The 24,976-nt window shown below is 36.1% G+C and overlaps 1 protein-coding gene across 12 annotated transcripts in view; it reads right to left on the bottom strand.

Moving 5' to 3' along the window:
• The window catches only part of DENND1A (DENN domain containing 1A), a 194,393-nt gene that overhangs the window by 21,764 nt on the left and 147,653 nt on the right, over positions 1-24,976 (bottom strand). For all 12 annotated transcript variants that reach the window (XR_010826022.1, XR_010826024.1, XR_010826023.1 and 9 more), the window contains 6 exons: positions 24,207-24,308; positions 23,565-23,652; positions 22,957-22,997; positions 21,127-21,198; positions 19,993-20,049; positions 13,803-13,934 (listed from right to left, as the gene is read on the bottom strand). Coding sequence is in view for 9 of the 12 variants with exons in the window: in XM_066980576.1 (XP_066836677.1) it covers positions 13,803-13,934; positions 19,993-20,049; positions 21,127-21,198; positions 22,957-22,997; positions 23,565-23,652; positions 24,207-24,308 (492 nt within the window). In the remaining 3 variants the exon portion in view is untranslated. The remainder of the gene's footprint in view (positions 1-13,802; positions 13,935-19,992; positions 20,050-21,126; positions 21,199-22,956; positions 22,998-23,564; positions 23,653-24,206; positions 24,309-24,976) is intronic.

Below are 24,976 nucleotides of genomic sequence, written 5' to 3'. Positions count from 1 at the left end.
TCTGCACTTTTCTAGTTCCTTTAAAAGACATCTACTTCCTACATAGCTACATAGACAAACTATTTGTGAAGCAGGAAAACAAGATGCAAGTACACTCTTTTTTTATTTTTTTAAAGCTTCCTGCATATATGCTTCATTTCACTATTTTTTCACTCTTAGTTACCTAAAAATTGTGGATGTTTCTATATTAGAAAATTCTCAAGTAAGTTATCTAGGTGGGAAACGTAAGCATTTTCCGAAAGCCATGGCTAGCAGTGTCTTGAGCACCTTGTTTTCCACAACTTTTTAAATTCTGGACAAATACGGTTTTATCGATATAAGAATTACAAGGTATCACTTAACATTTCACAAAGAAGTTGATGTTATTATTTCTCCAGTGTTAGTTCATATCACTGAACATATATGTCCACACTACAGCCCTGGAAGCTGCTTTGATTAGGGAATCAGTTTTTCCTTTTCCACAGCAAAAAACAGTCCTTTTTTTTTTTCTGACTGTAGCATCAACAGTATTAACTGATAAAGCAGTGGCAGTATTATTTAAGCTTCTAAATCAGTGTGACAAAGGCAGGCCCTTCAGAGAGCAAGACAGACAGACAACACAGTAGCTGAGGATTATCTCCTAGTGAGCTGGTCAATATATTGATTATAGTCACTGCAAGGACACGTACAACTGAACTTTACTTACTCACCCACATACATGCTGAAGGAAAAATATGTCTGAGAAAATGTGTGACAGGATTACTTAATTATCTACTACATCACTGTTAGAGTAGTCAATGGCAATAAAGTTTTAAGTATTTCAGGAGATCTGAAAATTCCGCTTTGCGTTAAAAGTATCCTTTTAAGTTGAACTACTAACGTTAACGGCCAAATACCCATACAATAGTCAAACAGCACTCAAAAGAATAAGAACAATACATATGCCAATACAGTCTAGAGGAGTTTAATAGGACTATCATCTCATTTCATATTCCTCACCTGTAGCCAAACCACACTCAGCACTAATTTGTTATTCCTATTAGTCATAATTGACCAAGAATTACGACTTCAGACCTTAAAACATCATGTTGTTGGCCTTGAAATCAAAACTATACATGCATTTTTCTTTTCCTTTTGGTCTCTGAAGGATAAGGGTAAGTTGACTTTGCTTTAAAGTTTTCTCTGGTTTCAAGAGGGTCAAAAACTCTCTTCTTAAATATAAGCTGAGATTCTCATTGAATTACTTGATTTCAGAACCGAGGACTTCTGAAGACAGAATTTCTGAAGTTTTATAGTAAACACAATCACATGCGTTGTTGACACTTACTGAGGTTACCTCAGGTTCCATCGTATTTGGGGATTCTTAAGTGACAGATTTTGCTGTCGTTGGAATTCAGATAGAAATTTTTAAACACAGGATAAAATCAGAACCTCAGGTGTGATATCATACGTGCAGCCACCTCTTACCAGCATTCTTCTCTTCAAGTATCAAGACAAAACTATGCAAGGTGTGTCTATGTAAGAAGAAGCACTGGGCATACTTCAGCAGAAGTTTCAAATGGCACATTTATGGTCAAGATTCTGCAACATGGGAATTTAGTTGGACAAAAAAGAAAGGCAGGAGAGAAGGAAAGGGAATGAGAAGTTTTGAGAGCAGAGGTAAAGGGCAGTGAGCAGTAGCTGACTTGGAGGTCCACTAGCAGGTAACAGTTATTTGTTCTTCACCAGAGCTTCATTTTTAACGTTGATGTTAATACCTGTCAGCAGAATGGGATAAGCCAGTATATTTGAATTATATGAAGACCATATTTACTGGAAAAGCCACTGATCTGAAGCTAATTTGTTAATGCAGCAAAACACATTGTTTCTGAAAGGTCAGTAGGGGAAGCTGTGTTGGAATACCAACTTAATTACCTGTGCTGTAAGGATGAATGGGTACAAAACAGCACATAGCTACATTGCTAAAAGCCACTAAATTGCTATTCTAGGTGTGTTCCTAAATGTGCATAATACAGGTTTTTTTTCTTCTTCAAAGGGGAGAAATGTCTAAATTAGCACTTTCTTACCCATAGCTGTTTACCAGCATACCTTTTTACTCTAGATATTTTCTTAATTGTCTTATTCTAAATACTTCTGAAGCAACAAGACACAAAGAAAATTTGCAGGAAGCCAATTTTATGACTGCAGATCTGGCACTGTTTTTACTAATTACCAGACAAGTGATTTTAAGCTACGAGATGCTGGAGGAAGGAAAAAAAAAAAAAACTTACATTCACTTTTACACTGTAAAAATACTATTTAAAAATTATACATCCCACAGATCATAAAGTACCTATTACATAACCAAGGAACTTTCACAATACAGCTATTTCGTTTTTTATACCAAGGAAAACATTACAAAAAGATAATTTTTGTTCTGTGAGGTAACAGTTCGTGAACAGAGTATTATCTCAAACTTAACTGTGGATGTCTGTTGAGATCTTTTTTCTTAAGGTGGTATTCAAAACACTGCTTTCATCAGTAAATTAGAGGTGTTACTTCATACGCAGCAAAAAGTGCAACTAGAAATAGATGCATAAAGGAAACACAACTATGCAAAAACTGGTTTGTCAGTACATATACAAGAAAGTGTTTCTCACTCTCAAATTAGCAGTGTTTCTAATGATTTCCAAGGTAAAACTTTTCTACGTAAGTATCTTACTTTCTTCAGAAATACAGGACTGGTTTAAAAACTGCTTGTATGTTTTAAAGACAAGGAGACATGAGAGAAAGATGCACTGTCCTGAATGCATCCGTGCTCAAATACATCATGCTGCAAAGGATCCAAAGCGCTGACTTTGGAAAAATATGCTAAACCTCAAGCAAACACTCAATAAAAAAAAAGGGGGGGGGGGGGGGGGGCAGTTAGGGGTAGGGGGAATAAAAACACTGAAAAATGTATGGTACCTAAAAAGATTCAGTACAGAAAGCAGATGGAATCTATGAGGCAGCTGTTTTATTACCCATCCAGATCCCAGCACAGCACACACACTGCTTTTTACATACTCCCATATGCACAGCTCACAAACTGGGATGACAGGAACAGCGTATGCTTTACAGCATATATTTTTAATTTACACTCTGAAATACTTCAACTGAAATCTGTTGGGTCCTGTGATAAAAAAAAAAAAAATTTAAGGGATGTCTTATTCTTCAAGCCGTATTTGTAGATTGGGAGGGTAGCATGAATTTGGCAAAAATGTAGTAATGCCTACAGCTGTGCCAAAAAAATTTGAAAGGGGAGAGTCTGCCACAATTAAACATTCAGATTAGCTTAATGAGAAAAACAAGGACTATCCCCCTTACCTTTCTAGCCAGGAATCTTCCATTACATAACCGAAAACCAGACAGTAAGAGAAGTCAAAGGAGCCTATAAGCTCCTGTTTTCCCTAAAGCAGAATAAAGATCCTTATTTCAGGCCTGAGTCACACCCAGTGTCCTGGGGTACTGCCAGAGATGTGTAGATCCATCCTAAGGTCACAGAGAAGAAACTTGCACTTTACAAAAATGGAAGGAAGGGGTTTTCTGAAAGTCTACTTTTGCTTCCTCTCCCTCTTGGCTGAGACCAATTCTGTCCTTCCTCATTAAGGGTGAAAATTGACTTTTTACAGTGCATCGAGACATGGAGCACCGATAACCCATCCTCTTTTGGTAGTGTTTGTAACATCCATCTATTTATCTCTCACTGTGCAAACAATCCTGGAATAGCTAACTTTTAAAAATGTTAAATATTATAATGTACAACATACACAATTTGCTTTAAGTCTAGGACTTGCAGGTTACTAGCCAGATACAGATCACTCCTAAAACCAAAAATGAGAGCAGGAGCATGATCTCAGGATCATGAATATCTTGTCAAGTTAAAGTGTTCTACCACGATGAAGCAAATAGGGCTCTTAGCTATCCCCTATAATCTGCTTGCTATGGAAGAGTACAAGGGACAAGAAAATCCTAAAAGCATAGGTTACACTACTTCTGTAGAATATTACTGTTTACAATTGATGCTATTCCAAAAACATGTGGTTTAAATAGTAAATCCCTTGGTTGTAGAATTGAATATTTTATTTCTTCTGTCTGCAATTACAGAAAATAGGAAGCATTTCATGAATTAGATGGATATATTTTTCTGTATGTGCAGTAAGTGTTGAACAAATAGACATTTTCAGGCCATGCCCCAAAGCAGCATGTGTTCTTATATGATGTTGATGGGAGGAATACTATGTTGTAGTGGTTAACTTGTAATAGCGTCTGTAGTTTAAAGACTTGTCAAGATTTTTGATTACTTCCTAGCTCCAGTGACAGAGGAATTCACGTACTGTAAAAACGAGCAGTATGAACCCATGAAAGATGATACCACTGCAGTTTCAGATTATGACCACTAAGTTCTTCTATTTCACTTATCTGTTGTGCAGTTGAGAATAAATCTTGAACTCCTCCCATATGTATGCGTATTCAGTTCTTTTAAAACACTGTAAAAACCTTAACTGTATTAAACTGATGTGATTCAACACTTGCAGTTTGAAGATCCCTGAAATTTTCCAAAGGAGGGAACTGTCAACAGCCTCTTATTTACCTGGCACAGATCCCAGGAGCCTGCAGACCACAGTTTAAAAACCACTGTAAATCAAGCTATATGCGGTGCATATCTCTTCCCATGGAAACAGATGCCTGCAGAATATAAACTATTCCAATCAAATCTGGAGTGGTTCTGGTTCAAAAAAAAAAAAAACAAAGTCCCACTTTGTTTCCTATTTTGTTTATATGTATTAAGGACCTAGATGACTAAGAATCATTGCAGACAGCTAAATGCATAAGTCAGGAGCAGGCTGGCATTAGTTAATACACTTTCTAATCATTCTGTTTCTGTACTGCTTTGATATGAGTCTTCCTCCCTGAGCCTTCCTTTTTGCAATTTGCTTCTGCATTTATTGTTCTTTGGCTAAGGGAGTAATTTGCAACAATTCACTAGCTCAAATGCATACAGCTGTTTTCTGTTATTGAGAAGATGTCAGAGCAAAACCAAAGAAACTTCTACCTACTAACTAGACTTAAGTGAATTTCTTTGAGATACACACTTCTACATAGACCACTGCAGCCCGTTTTATTTGCTCTCCCTCTACTTAGAGCAACCACTGGTGACTTTGTTCCATTTTTTTTTGGTATTTTTCCTTTGCACCACATTTTTTCTTGTCACTGCAATAATGGCAGAATCCTGCATTGACAATTTCAATCCCTCAGATCCTGATGGATAACTCAGTGAACACACAGCTATGCTCATAGTGCTAACACAGATCTAACATCCAGAAGATAGCATATCCCATGGACTCTACCCTATACAATCTGCGCAGTGTCTGAAAGCAGCAGAACTCTCATTTGTACATAAATCACAATCACCTGTTACTTTACTTCAGGATGAAAAGACCAGGAAAGAAAACTGCCCGTTCTAGATGACCAGCAAAACAGCAAAGAGGTTTTTCAGAACTATTCACAAAGATAAACAGGGAAGAGTTTTGAGGAAGAATCTAATTGAGCAGACTTTCAAATTTCCAAAGGACTTCTACCAAAATGAGGTGTATTTTATAGTGGCTTCTTTTCATTCTATCCATTTCTCAACATACATGGATGGAGAGATGTGTTGCAAAAAATCCCAGACCCCAGGAATATATTTATCCCTGTGTGTTAAAGTCTATCCATCTACTATCTCAGCAGAGTTTAAAATCACAGCTAATAGGTTAACAACTGTTTTTCTTCTGTTTCAAATGAAGAATATCAGAAAGCTGGGGGAATATTCGGCTTCCCAATTTGTACTGACTGCTCACTGCTACTGCAATGTCTGTTTGACAGGACTGACATTTTGTACCGCTGTGAGATGGGAAAACGTGTGACATTTTTATTCATGGTGGCGTACGCCCTTGTAATGATCAGCCCTGGTCGATGTGCTTACTGCAGCAGCCCCGAGCCCTCGGAGAACAAACAAGAACCGAAGGTGCCAGCAGTTCGGCTGCCTTATTAAACACCACCAGGATTCTAACGAAGAGCAACTGCTGGAAAATCTCACTGTCAAATCCTCAAGGACATTGTCAACATGGAACTAACTACATATATTTTTTCATTTAAAACACTGGAAAATACAGCAATGCAATTTTAAATATAAAGAAAAAATCACACTATTTTTGCCTGTTTTCTTTTTTAACCGGTCATTTTGTCAGTTTTACACTGGGCTTTCTGTGGGCCTGATAGTGGAATTCAAACCAAGATCACACAACCCACATGATTTAAAGTGTTGGAAAACAGACATATCCCTTATTATCTATTAACAGCTATTCCTCTCTAGCAAGCAGAATACTTGTATTAGAAGAGAGAGAGAGAGAGCTGGTCTTTCATTTAAGGAATTCTTTAAACAGCAATGACTATCTGTTTGGCTCAGCTTCATCATTCACTCAGAAAGTCTGCATAATTAGGGTGATATTCCTCCATATAAACATACAAAATTACATGGCTCCTGTATGTGTAGCATAGCACTGTGCAACCATTTTACTAGGTGTTAATCAGACCAGCTCTGAAGGGCAAATCCAACAAATGCCTAGCCAAATAAGCAATCACAGAGGGCTTAGCAGTTTGCAGAATCGTATGTTTCTCATATTCTCTCCCTTTCATGTTCTAGTTTAATCCAGGGGCCTCAGAGGTCAATTCAGACAGTTCTGGCCTAACTGCAAAGTAACACATAAGAAGCTTCTGGATGCTGATCTGCACTGATAAACTAAGCAAGTCATCCATGAGACTCGCTGAGCTTTTTCTCAAGTTGTCAGTCTAGGTGATTTGGTCAGCCTTGCATGCACTGATGTATTTATTTTATATGTATGTATTATTTATAAAGCACAATTCTGCTTCCACATGCCAGCAGTGATGGACCAAGATATTCTCTACAAGGTATTTATGGGTTCCTCAACATAACAGGACTAACAAGGAAATTCTGCACAGACATGTTACAGCTGCTACTGCTTGTCATAGAGTCCTAGGAGGTCAGCTCAACCACAGTATATTCTCCATACATCCAACCATTATGGCATATGACTTGCGTGTACCCAGGGCAGTGAATTTATTCCAACACCCCCGTCTAAGAAGTACTTGCAATGCCAAGACAGTTGGCAAATAGTAAAAGCCAAAGCCCAGAATATGCTTTGTGAAATGAACACTTCTGCTAGATGCAGTACTGGAGCCACAAAATCCTACTGCAAAGTCTGAATTCCTACGTAATATGAGCTACATGCATGCTGTATTGCTGTTGCAGCCAAAGATGACATACCTGTCTGGTTGCTCATTACGAAATACTGGCAAGTGTTTGCATGAGAGGCAGTAACCTTTGGGTATGCTCTGCAGGTGGTGTATATCTTTGTAAAGAGAGAGCCAGGTCTCACTTGTCAAATATTTACACGCATGACAAGAGTGCAGGCCTTTTAGTTAGATAATTCCTATCCCATGGATTGTCATTTCTGCAAATCTTGCACATCACAAAGCAGAATTTCAATCAAATGAATTATTTTTGTGTCCATTGACATTGTTTTTATTCCCCTTACTAAGAACACTGTCCCCTAAGAACCTGCTAAGACACTTCAGTAGTCTCAAGCAGACATTAGATGGACAAGTGCTTCTGGGCCAACACATTTTCATTTCTCACCAACTGACTTCTATTTTGCAACACTGAAGTCCTTTCCAAAAGGATCAGTCAAAGACAGTAGCGAGAAGAAATGAGGGTAGGAATTATGTTTTCTGAAGATAGAAGAATTTTAAAGAATCAGGCTTATACTTTTACTAAACCCATAAAGAATCAAACAGAGATAGGGAGGAAACTCTGTGGTTCAGCCGAAAGAGCAGGGAAACCATATTGCTCATCAGTGGGGAAGAGAAGAATGGAAACGCATTTTCTTAATTATCTCTGTTGTCAGGATAGTTCGGAGTGGCAAGGAGAATGGGAGGCTAGCTTTGCCATTGTAGCATACAGTTGCATAAATATCACAAAATGAACTTGTTTTCCCCTTTCCCCTTTGGTTTCTACCACAGTTCCACACAATGCTTGCTGTTATCCAGGGGAATCTGCTATTATTCCAATGCACTTGGGTGTGAAGGGAGTCACAGGGTCTGGCAAAGCAGCCCTCCTCCCTTCCTTACTTGATCTCTTTTACACTGGAGATAATCCCTCCCTCTGCTTGCCTCTGTCCTCATCGATCCAGTTTTGCATTTCTGGAATGTAGCTGGCTGGGTCTCTCCCCATCCTCCTCCTGACCTCTTAATGCTGTTTAATCTTCTTGAAGAAGAAACCTGCCCTATAAAGCAGAGTTCTTCATTCTGCATGTTAGGTGCAGATTATGAATGGAAAAAATGTACAAGTCTGTATGGTTCCTTTCACAGCAAATGAACAAAACAGCAAATAAGCTAGCAATTTCAATTTTATGAAATGAAAGTTGAAAAATGGAATTTTATGAAATGAAAGCCTATGAAAGTTTAATAGCTAGAAGAATCATCTCAAGAAAGAACTTTGAACAAATCTTTTCACAGTCTGATAAGCTGCTTTACTACATGAGTATATTTTCTATTTGTTTCATTATTATTAACATTAGTCCCTGAAATACTAATTCTCCCTAGTCTGCATTGGTAATATAATATGATTGAATCTCTTAAGCAAAGACACACTTGGAAGAGTCTTTTGTATTCTGTTAGGCTTTACCTTTTGTCACATAAATGGAATAAAATATTCTATTTGCTGGTAAATATAATAAGCCACAAAAACATAAACACACCAAAGCTGACAACAGACATTATAATTGTACTAGAAATAATTACAGAGCTGAACAGGTCTCCCAGTATATCTTGCTTCTAATGAAATGACACACTTCCCCAACAATGATTTTGGCATCTTATCATCATTTGTTGTTTTAACTGTACCAGACCAGTTGCACTACTGACTAAAAGCTCCAGAGAAAGAATCTTCCCAAATGTACATTTATTTTTAAAGAATCTAGGCTCACCCACATCACCTCCCAAAGACTGATGTGAAGACTGGGCATAGGTAATGATCTTGTATGAACTAGAAGGTTCTTGTAGGAACAGTCAGTGCAGTGTTTGACAGGAGCTGCAAGACTTGATTCTGGTGGAGTGGTAGAAAGTAGTATGGATAGCAGAAACTTCATTAGAAGAAGGGTAGGTAAAAAAAAAAAAAAAGTGTGTTATAACAAAAAGGGTATATAAAAACAAACAAATGAACAACTATATTTTTTGAAAATAAAGTGCTCTCTTTAATCCCCAAGAGAGCTGCAACTCTGCCAAACATAAGTGTTCTGTCTGACCATGTAGCACCCAAAACCTCAGACTGCACAAAGCTACAGGTTCTAATGAAGCCATACCTACACACAACAGGACGCACAATTGCAATAGTTAAAGTGACCTGTCAATGCGTCCACTGATCTAAGTAAAGTTTCAAACATTTAAAAATTGTACAGCATTTCTTCTCCTAGCTGTCGTACACAGACATGGTAGGTTTCATAGCCCTTCCAGTGTACTAGAAGCATAGTAAAAAAACGTCTTATGAAGGAAAGGGATTCTAAAATATCTGATTTTGATATTAAACTATCTTCCTCCCTTTGCAAAATCACTGATTTTATATGTGTGTGTCCCCCTTTAGATAATGCAAAAATAAATACTTAAAAGTTTTGAGAAAGGCTGCTGCTCATTAAAAACTCAGCAAGCTATTTTGGAGAGCTGCTTGTGTTACTTGAAAAAGTAACAATGATCATCATTAAAGAGATGCCTGCATTTCCCAAATTCTTTGCTTTTTGTCTATAACATATATAACGTATAAATATTCCTTATCCAAATACTTGAATGGGATATTTGAGACTTCTGCCTCTAAAGCTCCCCAAAAACCAAAAGTACCTTATCAAGATAGCTCAGTCTTGTAAAAAGAAAATAATGAAAATGCCCTATTCTATCTCTTGTTTTGAGGGGCTTAGGGGAAGGGAGCATAAAGGCAGCTAATAAATAGTCATGTTCATTTAGGGTGTAGAGATATTAAAAGCTCCCCAGACAACATACTTCGGAAATCAGACAACATTCAAATGCAATACAGATCAATCAGTAAATGAAAATCACAGAGTGGAAGAGCTCTAAGACTGCTTACTGTTATGGTCTGTGTAGCATCCTTATCATTGTAGCTAGCCAATAATAGATCAGTGATGGAAGCGAACATTTGTAGCAAAAACACACGACTTTAGCACTATTAATGTAAGCTCCGAATCTGAAAAAATACTATGAAAAGACCTGTATTTTGAAAATAAAAAGATAAAATTAAAAAGATAAAAGAACAATAAAGAGAACCAAAATATCTGCAGTCATTAGGGCAGCAACAAAAAGGGAAGACCCACAAAAAGCCTAACCAGGTCCAGTATGACAACCGACCTCAAGGGTTCAAGCTGTAGGTCCTGTGACAGTAGACGCTAATAGCTGCTTGCACGGACAAGGAATGTGTTCAAAATAACCACAGTGACAAAGTACAGTATTTATTTTCCACACAGCCAAAAGATGACAAATCTAAATACACATACTCTACCTAAAAAGTGTACATGCATGCACGGAAGCAAAAGCTACAAATAACTGAGCTGCACATTACTTGTATTAATTGTTCCACCCCCTCCTGTTGAACCCACATGTTGGTGGGCTAACAGTGCTTGCACTGCCTGGCAGCACTGGGAAAGGTCCCAAGGTCAGCTATGGCAGTGGCTGAACATGCAGTAAGTACTGAGAGGTTATAAGTAAGTTTTGGTCAGGTTATAAGGCAAAAAGCAGGAAGAAAGCAAGCAATAATAAGATTTTCACAAAGGATGTTCCTTGAAACACCACATCTTCTACTATAATTAATCTCAGTTTTCCCCCAAACAGACAGTAATCTTCAGTACTATATACTATTAATTTGCTTATTTCTAGAGGTTTGTAAATTGTTCCCCCCTTCTTCACATTCATGAAACCCTGGCTCCCTGTATTGCTCTTGCTACTTGTTGAGTAGCTGCATTGCCTCAGAGTCCCTGATGATAGTTCCTTATACTTGCTTGATCTGAGGGTTAACATTAAAGCTACACCCTGAGTAAACCAAAAAAGAGCATGCAAAGTCAAAGAGAAAAAACTGTGGTCACACCCTTCCATGCTAGTCTCTTACAGTCTTATTAAGAACACTTTGTTCAAATCTTCATTTCCTTGTCCTAGGTTATCTGGCTAAAATCCTTCTCATAGTCAAGGAGAGCTTTTCTCCTATGGAGAGCTTTTCTACAATATCTTAGCATTACAGAATCCACTGTTAAAACAATTCCATAATAAACAGCCCCCTCAAACAATGTCTGATAACCACACACCAAGATGAGCTACAACACTACAAAATCTCATACAGTTAGATAATTGCTGCTAAATTTTTTAGAACAATCAGCTGAAGCGCTATACATTCAAAGGCATTTCAAGATATTTTATTGGCATTTTTTGTACCCTAACAACTGCGCATACACAACTGTATTTGGAAAAGCCAGAAACTAACTCACTATATGTTGAGAGATAATGAGTTAAAATTAAAGGTTGCTGCTGGCTTGCCAGCCCATCCCCCTTTAGCTAATCTGTCATGTAATGAAGAGAAGCACCTAGCATAGGACAGCTAGCTGCCGGCTCACTTACAGCGAGCTGATTAAGAATGTTCAACCAACAGCAGACTGCAGACCTTTCCAACGAAAATAAATAGACTGTATGCAAATGTGTTTGTCACTTTGACAGCATGTCTCAATTAAAGCATCTCGCTGCTGTTGGTAGGCTCTCTCACTGCAGTGGTATGGACGAGGCTTACTGCATTACTGATACATAGGGCTTGACCCTAATCCGCATGCATGCATTTTAAAAAAGTCTGCCTTTGCCATATACACCAGCATAATACTAGCAGACATGGAAAGCAAGTGACAATGAGAAAAAAGCCTCTTTCATCCTCTTCAGTTTATAAGAACTGTGAATGCACAAACAGCCCTTATTTCAGAGTTCTTGTGGCTTTTTAATTGTTCCCACCTACTGTATTCAGACAGAGTTAAAAGTGACACTAAAATCTCTCTCTTTAATCACTGGTTAGAAACCATCTCACATTTAAACAGTAAATGCTGCTTTTTCCCCTCCCAATAGTCTTAATTTATATTTCATAAACCTGAACATATTTTCCTTTTGAATGAAAGCATGATTTAATTTTCAGTTTGGCACTGGGCTATCAGGAAAAAAGAACTCAAGAAAGGATAAAGGGTCTTAGTGAGATAGCCCTACACTGCTAAGTTGGAAGATTTTTTGGAAACTGACATTTGTAACATAATGACAGCTATAAGCATTTAGCAAGCGAGTCTTTCACTGTAGCCAGTGCGCGTTTCTTTTGACACAGAGAAAGTGACCATTAAAAAAATGTCTTGAATTTAAATTCACAGTTTCCACTTGATTATATATTTCAGAAATCTATCAAAATGTTTGAACCATCCTTCATAAAAATCTAAAGGCAAAACCTGAACATAGAACATAATATTATCTGGATTTTTGACTGTTCTAAATGAAATGTCATGTTTTCCTGCCAGACCTAGATGGCTATGTTTCTCCAGTAGCCCCAATTCCTTTCAACTGTATTGGCACAGAAAGTAAGTGAAAAATAAATTGCTACTGCAAATATTTAATTGGAAGAGAATCTGTTAAAAAAAAAAAAAAGCATCCAAGAACTTACATTTAGCACACTCAAAAAAGTTCTGAAAGAAATGAATCAAATTCTGAAACGATACAGACAACATTGCTCTGAGCAGTGATTATATCTTATGCACTTCTACTTAATACCTAAGCAGTCAGTGCAGTTATACTGACTTGTTTCTATTAATAAATACTTATCTGAAAATCTAGCTTGCTTCATATTTTATAATTCCCATTCATTACACAATTGTTTTATAGTCACACTGTGTTTCCTTAGAAGAAATCAAATATTAACTTCTTTTTTCCAATCATAATACTATAAAAATAGACAAAGAGAAAGAAAGGAATGCAAAGAAATTATATTATTCTTGAGTAAAGCAACACTGGCAAACTAATAGTAAACACTGTATGTTGAATTTACTGTGATTTTCATGGAAAAGCATTTTCAAAATAATTAGCTCTTAAAAACACAACTAAACACACTCTTTTGCAAACATATTGAAAGAAACATTTTAAGAGTAACTAACGTGCACAACTCGGTTGTCAATACCGAAATACAGAGTACACAAATAAGCTATTAATTGATTTTTTCATCTTAGTTTATTACATTTAATTATCGAAAAATGGTAAAATCCTTTAAAAGTTGGATGTTCCATATTGACACTAATGACCTGGCTAGATAACAGAGAACATTTTAAATGATACATCCTCAATCCTGAGGGCTATAGTACTTTGCATGCTAAAAAAAAAACCCTGTAAAATAGCTTCTAAAATTGCTATAATAATTATGACTTTTTCCCCGCCAAAAATTTACTTGGAATTTATTTTCCTCAAAATCATCATTTGAACAAAATGAATCAGCAAGCCCCAGAAAATCAGGTTTTAGAATCCCATTTATACAGATACAACAGTCATAAACCTGTAACAATATCATTCAGTTGCATAAAATAAAGAAACAAATGGCATATTTGTTATTTTGATTTTTTTCTGAACTATTTCTGCTCTTTCCTGAGCCACACAATTTAAAGAAACCTAACCCCAACACATACCTGACCAAAATGTACTGTGATTGGTCTTCTCTCTTCTCTTAATTTAGGGTCCTTCTTTTCAACCAATGGAGAAGGTGCTGTCCTTGGTAGAGACTGCTCTGGTGCTGCAGAACACCCATTCTCAGCAACGTCCTGTATGGTAGCAAAAGGTGAATAGCATGGCTCAGAACCTTCTCGATTAAGGGTAAGGTGCACAATGGGGACGCTAGAGGATAACGCTGACTAACCATTTTGACGTTAGGAAATAAAAACAAAGAACAGAAAAGGAAAAATCAATAGAATAAAACATTTTTTTGTACTTTGTCAATCAAAGGTTTTGTACACATCCATTCTCTCCTCCAAATACCAATGCTGCATGCAAACATACATTCAATAAAATGTCAGAGTTAAACATGAAAAAGCCAGGAAATATATACAGAGAACCAAACATTCCCATTCTAAGAACAAAGTTAACAGAAACCTAGGAACAGTGCTATTCTGTTATTTTGTAAACCTAAATGAAAACAATAATTCTACTTATGTACTTCACAGAATGATTTGTAATAGAACAATTACTTGTGGAAGCGGCAAGGAGAGATCAAACTCACAGCTTAGTTAGCTTTGTATTTCATCTTTGAGTCTGTGTATACTGAGTATGCCTTCAGGAGACTGTATAAAAACAAACTGCTGCCTAGCAGGATGCTTTTTTTGTTTTGTTTTGCTTTGCTTTTGACATTACTCCCCATCTTCAGAAGTAAAGTGACCCATCAACCTAGGTTACAAGACTTGGCAAGTGTATGTATGGTATGTCTAACATAGGTTTTGAAAAAGACAAAGGCATGCAGACATAAGGAAACAGAAAAGCAGAAGAGTTTGAAAGTTGAGAAACATTCTCTAACGCAGTGGGCCCCAAACCTTAAATCTCTTTGCAACAATGTCAAGGAAATAATGCTTGGTAAATATAGAGAGAAACCTGCACACATTGTAGCTCTGCAAGACTGACCTAAGGTTGGCTGCTGACACAGACATTGCTTTGATTCACTGACCTTTGACATGCCCCCTCAAGTTTCCGTCTTGCTAAGGTACAATAATGAGACATGTAAGCTGATGGCCAATTAGAAATGGTTCCTTTGGACACAGACTGACCTAATGCGTTTAGGTCAAATGAAACAAAAAGCTGGATGGACTTTCTAAGGGGCTTTGTCTGCTCCGCAGAGAAGCCAAGAGACCTTTTTAGATCCAGCTGGTAGAGCACTGGTTCACCAATATGGGCATAAGGATCATGGGGAAATTAACAACTTCTTAAGGACAAACCAGAGAGAAAAACTTTTTCCTCCTCTCTCCCTCCACCAGCGGCACAATGCTGCCTTGTCTTTATAAAATACTACAAAGTACACTGAATTAGTAACAGAGACCCCTAACAACTCAATGATGAGAAACACAAGTTTCTGTCAAATTCCTACGTAGGCTCCAGAACAGCAATAATCTACCAAGGTATCTGGCTTAAACTATGGCAGCAACAGAGGCTCTTCTGAAACATAACAAAATGAAATAAAAACTTCATTTAAGTATTTCTAGACATGCATAGCCATGTTACATGTGCACCAAGCTTCAGACCTGTTCTGCACATACCGAAAATTTGTCTAGCACATTCGAGGACACCTGACTTGTACTGAGCAGGCAACGTTCCCAGCACCACGGAGTTTCTGCTGGAGCTGTAGCCCCAACTGTGGCCACAGACAGCTGGGAATCAACAGAAAGCAAAGTACCTTCCAAAACAGTCAAAATTTCCAGAAAAATTTAGATGCAAAAATATGGGCATAAGGATAGTTGGAAAGGGAGGAGATAAAAGATATAAACAGCTCAAGCCACTAAGCAAAATCCCCTAACGATCACTGCAAATCCTTGCTGCTTTTATTGCTATAGATTTGCTGTATTTCTCTGATGATATAATCGAATAAAAAAAGATAACTTGTTCCTAAAGCGTATTTCCATGGTTTGTTATAGTCTTTCAAGGAAACTGCAGCAGATTTCAGTCAAAAATCTTATTATTTTTTATTTTATAAAATATGAGAATTAACTGATTCAATAACTCTTCATTTTTTCAAAATTCCAAAGAGGCAGACAAACCAACAACACGGCTTCAGTCATCAAAGCAAAACATGCTTCACAGAAGCTCACTTTGAGTCAAATGAAACCAGAAACCTGATTTTAAATGTCCCAAATAAGGGTTCCACGTAGCTTTGCAATGATTCAATGTCAGAGTGTTTGGCAATTCTATAATCGGAAAGTAGACAACTCTCCTTCACAGCCATCTGTGACATACCTTCAGTCCACTAACAGACTTTGAATACAGTTACTCAGAAATCAGTGGGAAGTACAGGACAGAGAAGATCACAAACAGGAAAGCAGGAGAAACTGATTCTGAACTTCAGTTTCAGTAAAATATCAGGGCTTGCAAATGTCTACTTGTAAGAGCAATTCTCCAGCTTGAGCACCTGAGCAACTGAAGCACTACAGCGGCCCACAGCGCAGGATGGCCTTAAAAAAAAGCAGTCACCATTCCTGGTACTAACAGAAAAGCAGGGTAGGCATGTGCATGCCATCTGATGGAGAGGATTTCCAGTGAGAAAGCTGCCTCATGTTTCTACATTTCTTTGGAGAGCACTGTTAGGACTTCCACCTGAAGCCATGCTGTGTAAGTGTACCTGTTTGGCTGGTGCTCGTGAGCAGTCCTTTGTACTGCAATGCATCATTCTGTGTAGGTAAGTCCTAAGTCTGACTGCTCAGTTCTGACAAATCCCCAAAATGGGATTTTGTATAAGCCAGCATGACATTCCTAAACTACCCAAAGTCATACATACTATTCAAGACAACAAAAAGCATGAGTCCTATTCCTGACAAAATAGATGGCAAAAAAAAATAAAGGTGATAAAGTTGTTCATTGCTCAAAAAAATTCTCCAGAAATACAAAAACCTAGTAATGCCTCAGGGTCGTTTTAATGAAAAGAAAGGATAATCTAAGAGTATTATTAAAAACAAAAACACCTTTTGCTTGAGGAAAAAAATTATTTTATTAATTACTGGAAAAAGAGAATGACAGATATCTATCTCCACAACTAACTCCACATATAGATGGTGCTTCCCGTAACAAATGTCTGTCCAGGAATAGTCTTTGCTACCTATTTATTTTAAAGGAGGAACTTGAGAGCATGAGTAAGATATATTTATGCATATGTAGTTTAAGCTGAATAAGATTTTAATCAGCTTAAATGTGCATTATTAATTTTTCTAGGAACCTTATATAGTGAAATACAAACACCGTCTACTAGAAGCACAAGAAACTCATGCCAGAACCTTTAGACGGATTCCTTGGGTTATTTTATAAACCTCTAAATGAGAGGTTTCTAGCTGTACTGATAATAAAGCACTGACAACAGCCCATTGATAACAGACATTAACTAGAGCCACACAGGGCTCTAGCAAGTAAAATAATGTTGAATACATTAATGCCAAGTGCCCTACCATTTATATAAATTGTCTTATCCATAAGCTTTCAGTAAGTTACATTCTCCTTACTGAAAGTTGAGGACGGTACTATTCGCATTCCTCCTTCTTCCTAATTCTATGTAGTTAAGCTTCAAACAAGCCAGTAACCAAGTGACTTGACCACCATGGTCCGTTTGTGAAACAGAAAAAGCTGCCTTTATAAAAAAAAAAAAAAAGGAATGAAAGAGAGAAAGAAAGAAAAAAAAGAAAAAAAGGTACTGTAGCAGATATAAAATACAGCTACCATGCTGTATCTATTAACAATTATTTGCTACCACTCATAAGAATCCTCTGAAAACTATTTCTGTTGCTTTGAAATACTGTACCACAAATGAACAAGGGATGGAAATAGAGCCCCATTCAATCTCTACTATCATATTAAAGAAGGACCTTACACACGCCACAGTGACCTCTCAACAGGTCAATCCTGCATTTCCCATTTGCAATTCAAACCCAAGACTGGAGCAGACCAAGGGCAAAATGGGCTCTTGATTATATTTAAGAGGTCATCATTGCTATGCAGAGTTGTAGGAAGCAGACCTCTAGCTTTATTGCATTTTTAAATTCTATCTTGTATAGAAGCTGCACATATTTGGCAGTGAAAACTGTAAAAAGGATGTTTATATTTGACTTCCTTACCAGTGGCCAGCATACTTTTTGTATTAATAATGGGAAATATCATTTTTAAATGCAGTGGACAGTAAGTTCAGTTTAAAAACAACCTTAGGTTATCCATAGAAGATGAAAGACTAGCACCCCGAATTTTGCAGAAATTTAGTATTTAACACCACCAGAATTTCAAACACAAAACACTTGCATGTGCTGCAAGTAAATACATGAAAAACACAACGTTCTTAGTGAATCCTCACCGATTTTCATCTAACAGATTTATCAACAGAGCAGCACAAATATTTGGATTAAAAAAGAATACATGAAGGTGGCCAAAACAATTTTTGTTATTTTTATCACCTTAAATAGAGCAATACCTCTTTTTAGAGTTATCTTCTTACACTGCACTTAAAATGGAGAACAGAATAGGGCAGAAAAGAACAGACTTACTGAAGAAAGGAGAGGTAGAGTAGTATGCATCAACTACTCACAGAAGTCTTTTAAGCTGTTGTGAAAGCATATGTTGAATAAGTATGTTTAAATATCTTATGGAAATGCCATACAGTAAGGCAGGTGAAATTTGGCCATGTTTTTGTAAATGTTGTGTGTTTTTAAAAAAGAATGTTTGCTTCTTGAAGGACTAGGAAAACAAAAATAATGGAACAAAACAATGAATGAATGTTTCTCAGCCTTTTATACAAATGTCACTGAATGGCATACAAATTATATTAGCGTTTAAAATACAGGAAAACAATCCGGTCATTTCACACACCACCAACTGCTTTAGAAATGAACATGAGAAGGGCAAACATTTTATTATTCATGAAGGTTACGTCCAGATGTGAAACGTGGAATAACATAAAAATTTCCACGCACAAGAAAACTGTTTCATGTTTCTAATTAATATTTTCATGTTATACCCAAAATGGTCACATACAAAGTAGTAAATGTGATAAAATGTAATATAACTAAAAGCATCTGAAGCAGTCTTATCTTTCTCAAAAATCTCTAGCAATTTGCTGGAGTACTTAGTGTGAACAGTATTTGCGTTGTACATACAGTTAACTTCATAAGTTTATAACCTGGCTACAGAATAGTCCCTTCATATTAATATTTTGTGGACATGTGTAGGCAGATTTCTATTGCTGTACAAAAACATTTGCAGTGCTATCTTAAGATGATGGTTTAGAAATTTAGTGAAAAAATACTGAGATGGCATAGATTAAAAAAACACAACTATTATGCAACAAATTGAATAAAAATTCTAAATAAGAACTTCACTTATATAAATGGATTAGCTATCTTGTTTTTCTAAAACATACTAGTAGCTCTGCTTCACAAAATAAATAGAATATCTGAAATAAACCTATAACAGAATGAACCATTCATCCATAAAGTATGCATCAAAATGACCGTGCTTCTGGATTAAAAGGAGCAACAAGTATTGGGTAAAACTCTCCTCTAACACAATTCAGCATTCTTGGCATTGCACTGTTTACAAACAAAAACAGATTCAAAGAACAACAAATAATTTGAATATTTTTTGCTAAAAAAAAAATCAGATTTGAAATGAACACCAATTCTAATTTAATTCCTTTGTGCCTAAACTTTACAGTATACACTCACGAAACATATACATCTTTTGCCCAATGAGAGAGATATTTTTCCTGAGAGATTATTGTAGAAATAACAACAATTTGCCATTTGGAAAAAAGCTCACTGCCATTACAGTAGGAAGGATCTCCCAGTTCACGAAGAGTCCCCACAGTGCCCCAACACAATGGACAGGAGAGGGACCACTCCAAATAGAACACGCAATTTTCTGGCTTTTGTAGGTTTAAGTCAGAGCCTTAATGTATTTGAAGACAGTTTGTTTTTTTTTTTTGTCTGTGAATATTTATAACAGTGTGAAAAATCCAGGACAGCTGGTAATGCATTTTGAAGTGTGCTAACAACACTGTATCAAACAGCTTCCTATTGATCACATAATGCTTTTTGTGGCTAAGTATTTCATACGTGGTGCTTATACATTTTGAATAAGAACTTCAAGTACCTTTTGCTTCAAGCGGTTTTTCACTTCTTTTATTCCCATTTTTGCATGATCTTTTGCCTGCATGAAAAATTAATTTAAGTTAAAATCCCCTTCTATTTCCAGCAGTGACAATGCTTGATTTCAGTGCATCAAGATTCACCTTCTCCAGTTACTAAAAATGGCAAAGAAAAAATTTAAACAGGATACTCAAAACATACTGAAACAAATAGAAAGCTAAAATAATAATAATAAAAAATAAGCACACATTCAATTTCACAGAAATTTTAATTTCTCCATATTGATGCCAGAGCCATCTTTCTTTTCTTCACATTCCACACCCTCTGTCTTCCACTTTAAATGTTTATCTTTGCTACGAGTTAACGATCAATAGTAATAGTAAGCCTGCAAAATTCCTCCTTGCAGTATTCTGGATGTCTGTTCCATTTAGTAGAGTCAATCTCATCCTACTCATCTCTCTCAGTTGAAAATGACAGAAAAAAAAATTGAATAGCTGTTTCAATGCTTTTTGTAGCATTCTTTCCTAAAATTGATCTTATAGAAATCCTCACTTGTTTCTATGTTGTTTCTTCTTGCACAGTGAAGCTGACAGCCACACGTGACAATACAGAAACATACTAGCTGTTTGTTAACAGAACTGAAAACATTTTCATTTAAAGAGCAACTCTGTAAGTCAGAACCTAAATAAGCAGGTATAAGAAATCTCTAGGGAAAATTAATTGACATTTAGAAAAGATGGAACAATTTGGAAAATGAGAGGATTCCCTTACTTCAATGAAGCTGCAAGCAGAGAAACCTGAGGTAACAATGATTTCCAACTGAGTAATGATGAGATGGTAGAGCTGCTTAGTAGAGCATATAGGCACCATTTTCCAGAAATACTTCTATTTAACAAACGGAATGTTTCATCTATACTTACAAAAGAAATCACAAGTTCTCATTCTCTTTTGCATTTCAATTATGTTTAAATTTCAAAATGACTTTTCCATTTAAAATTGAAATTGAAATGAATGAATATTTTAAGTAATTTTGTGAGTCCAATAAAAATGAGTTTAAGTCTTGAGTTTCATTTGGAAGGTTAAAACAGAATCATAATTAGACTCTTATCACAGCAGTAAGCCAGTACTCGATACTTACAAACTTATAGACAGTCTTCATGGCAGGGTTAGCCTTGGTCTTTACTGTATTTAAAATGGCTCCACTTCCTTTCTATAATTATAGTAACAATGGAATAAATTTTATTAAAGCTTCTTAAATCAAACAGCAGTCCATTCTTAACACCATTCTTAACTTTAGCAAAGTGATAACCATGTTTATCAGCATAGATAAGTATTAAAATTGTAAATTAGAAGAAAAAGAACACAAGTAACATGTTTAATCTTTCTTTCTGTTTTTCCAGAGGAACTCTGATCCTGTTTAATACAGAAGTCTTCAAATTAAAAAATGTCAGTTTCTCCTAATAACAAGAGCCCTTGTCCTACAAGTCATCTCATAAAACAGTATTCTATGACTGTTGTACTCACCCTCAAGAGTGTCCTATATATCGCATTAAAATCCTAAACATGTTTAAGAAAAAAGTATCCCACCAAATTAATATCTGAGGCAGAAAATTCAGTTTCAGGAAACCCTGTACATTCAGTCTGAAAAAAATAAGATCTTTTTAAAATTTTCCTTTCAACTATCCCATAGCACTATTGTGAAAAGCACGCTGCCTTTCTAAGATCTAAATAGTTGATAAACGGATAAACTGAGGGAAAAATAAATCTGACTACAGTCATAAAGAATTCTAGAAAAGCTGAATTGCATGTGGTGAACATGATATAAGTCATAAGGCAGCAATATGTCATACAGAATAATCTGTTAGTCTAGTTGGTGTTTTATACATCTTCCACGCACCATTGAATGTTGTCATGTAGTACCTTATTTGATATATAATGGAGATGGGTAAAATTGAAAAAATGAAATCTTAGAAAACTTTGTTTTCTTATTTCAGTGCAAAATTGAATTTCCAGACATCAGATGCAGAAAAAAAAAAGCTTCAAGATTTACTACTTATGTAAAAGAACAGTTAATCTTTAACAAAAGTTACAAAATGCCAAATGTAATTACACAGATTTTTATATCAACTGTCACCATTCCAATCATTTTAAAATTACTTGTCATCCTATGCATTTAATATATATAATGTATGTATATTTACCCATCTAATTATATGATGGGATTTTTCACATTCTAATTATAATGTATGGTTAATTCAAAATTATCAAGGTAATATTGAGCCCAGCTTCTTGTATAAGGAAAATAATTCCTTTCATAACAAGGACAAAAGGCAAATGAAATGCTGCAAAAAAAACCAAGTCTGTCACAAAACAAATCAACCTTTCCTACTGACTCATACCCTTAAATGAGAAATATTTTACTTTTTGATACATCACATCGATTTAAAAGAGACTTTTAAAATCAGGTGTAAATTATTATCTACAATAACATATTATCCTCTAGAAGTATTTACATTTTAATTTATAGGACTAGAGCACTAAACTGAAGGGATACAAAAAAACATCCAAATAGTGTTGCCTCCATTCAGCACTTTACACCATTTAGCTTTACAAACTGCTTTTTGGTTTATTAATGGTCCCTTTTCTTTACTATTAGAAAGAAAAGAAAAAACTCGTTATTTTCTCAAAGGACAACTTAATTCTACCTGTCTTAAAGGCAGGTATATAGTGATGTTAAAAAATGTGAGAATTGCTATAGTGACTTTTTTTTTAGTGTATTTTTCTTCTGTTCTTTATTTCACCTGAAGAGTGCATTAGCTTCTCGCGGCTAAACTCAAGTTGGTCACAGCTAAACGCTGCAGGAAACAGGTTAGTCTTGTTCATGGGGATAGAGGTTAACAGCCATATAGAACTGTTCAACAGTCCAGTAAGAGTTAGAGCATCTGTTGGAAGAATACTGTGTTCTTACCCTTACTGTAGAGAGCCACTGGTGGTACAATTTGTCACTACCTAGACAGAATCACAAGAAAAAAAGTACAAAACAGACTATAATGCTACCAAACGGGAAACAAGATAGAAATTCAAAGTGCTAGCACTTAGTGATTCTAGCAACATGAATACTACAGATCAGAACGACCATCATTTTATTTTAATTTAAACAACAAAACCAAAAATTGATATCTACAGTTTTTCTTTTGCTTGCTGAGAGGAATTTCTATTTTTATCTGAGTTGTCTTTCAGACATTTGAGAATGCTGAGATTTTAAAGTTTGGTAAAAGAAATTTGAGGCAATCCAGGATAAATCCAAGGTTTTTTCAGTATCCTGCACTGCAGGAACTCTCTCAGTTGTACTTCAGCAAGTGGTAGAGATGAGGTTTTGTAAAGCCAAATGAACTTAATTTAAACTACAATACATTACTCAGACAAAGTTCCTTAAAGAGGAAAGAAAAAATTAATTTAGGATACTTCAGTCTACAAAGGGATCATTGTTGATTGTTATATAGGTGAACAACCATAATGACCCATTACGTCACAATGGCCCAGAAACAGTAAGCCAAGGACAGGCTCTGAAATTACCTGCATATTCTCCGGTATTAATCTCTTCTTCAAAAACATCACTGAAGCCCTCTCCAGAGTTAAGAAGATCCAGGCGGCCATCAATGAACTACAACATCAGTATTAAAAGAGAGCTTAAACATATCCCTTATATTTCAGAAAGATTTTATTATTCTGCATTTTCAACAGTAAGCACAATGTTCTTATCAGGAAGGAATCCCACATAGAATGAAAATACAACAAAATTTGGCAAAATGTTTACCAATTCAAAAAGGTATGCTGCTTCATTAAAGAAATATAATGTTTGTCTATACACGTTTTTCAGATTTTTTGTAGCAGTAATACCACATTTAACAGTAAAATGCTTTCTGTACAAAGTTTATAGCAGATACATTGCCTCCAGCTATGCTAATATCAAAACTGAGCACAGAGATATTTGGAGGGGGAAGAATACATCTCTTAAAATACATAAAGCCTTATCACCTGAACATGAGAAAAGCCAGCAGGCAGGAATTAAGATGCTGCTGACTACATGAATTTTCCTCGTTACGTGGCTGACAGATCAAGGCATATAGGAACAACATGTAAAAACAAAAGCAACAACAACAAAAAAGCTGTACTGTAAAAGAATCTGCTTCTACATTAGCACAATTAAGACAGTACCTGCTTGAAGAGCTGAAGCTGAATGGCATTCTGAAGAAACTGCCTCATGACAGCAGAACGATGGGACACGAACATTTCTTCACAAAAAGTGATGGGTTCACCCTGCAGAGTTCAGAGGATTAAACACTTAAAAAAGCTTTGCCTGAGTAGATTTGAATCCACTGTCCATTTTATTTACTTCCCTTCCAAAATACATAGATAAATAAAACTTACAAAAAGTTCAGTAAACTGCAGTTTATTTTCAGATTTTAATCATGTTACTGAGAAACAGGTTGAAAACTGTGGCAAATTCTGTGTTATCACTATAAAACACGTTTGGTTTCTGCATGTTTTGCTAATACCAGTGAACCTTTCATCATCCCAAAAGGTAGTTTTACTTAAGGTTCCCAAAATATGACACACGGTCACCCAAATTTTGTGTATTCTGCTCAGCTGCCTTGGTAGACCCAGCCAGTTAACCTGCACAAACAAGTCAGTAACGTCTACGCTGTTCTCTCCACAGTTCAGGAAGATTAGACTTTCATATATCGAATTGAGTGAAATTTCCTTTTTTCACAACCTTGTTGGCAAAAGACAGAGATTGCTTTGCAGCTCTACTTTTATCTTATTTTAATGAGTTATGTTAATGCTGAAGTCTGCTGTGCATCTGCCATAAGGGCACAAATTTCCTCCACTCAACAAATACTCAGCATAACAAGGAAATATATTTACTGAATTAAAACCAAGAAAGTAGCAAAGCATGATAAAATTATACTGATGTATAATTAATA

The sequence above is a fragment of the Anser cygnoides genome, chromosome 20, assembly GCF_040182565.1.
Source record: "Anser cygnoides isolate HZ-2024a breed goose chromosome 20, Taihu_goose_T2T_genome, whole genome shotgun sequence".
Classification (NCBI taxonomy): domain Eukaryota; kingdom Metazoa; phylum Chordata; class Aves; order Anseriformes; family Anatidae; genus Anser; species Anser cygnoides.
Note: the sequence above shows the minus strand (reverse complement) of the source record. Positions and strands in the feature narration are given on the sequence as shown.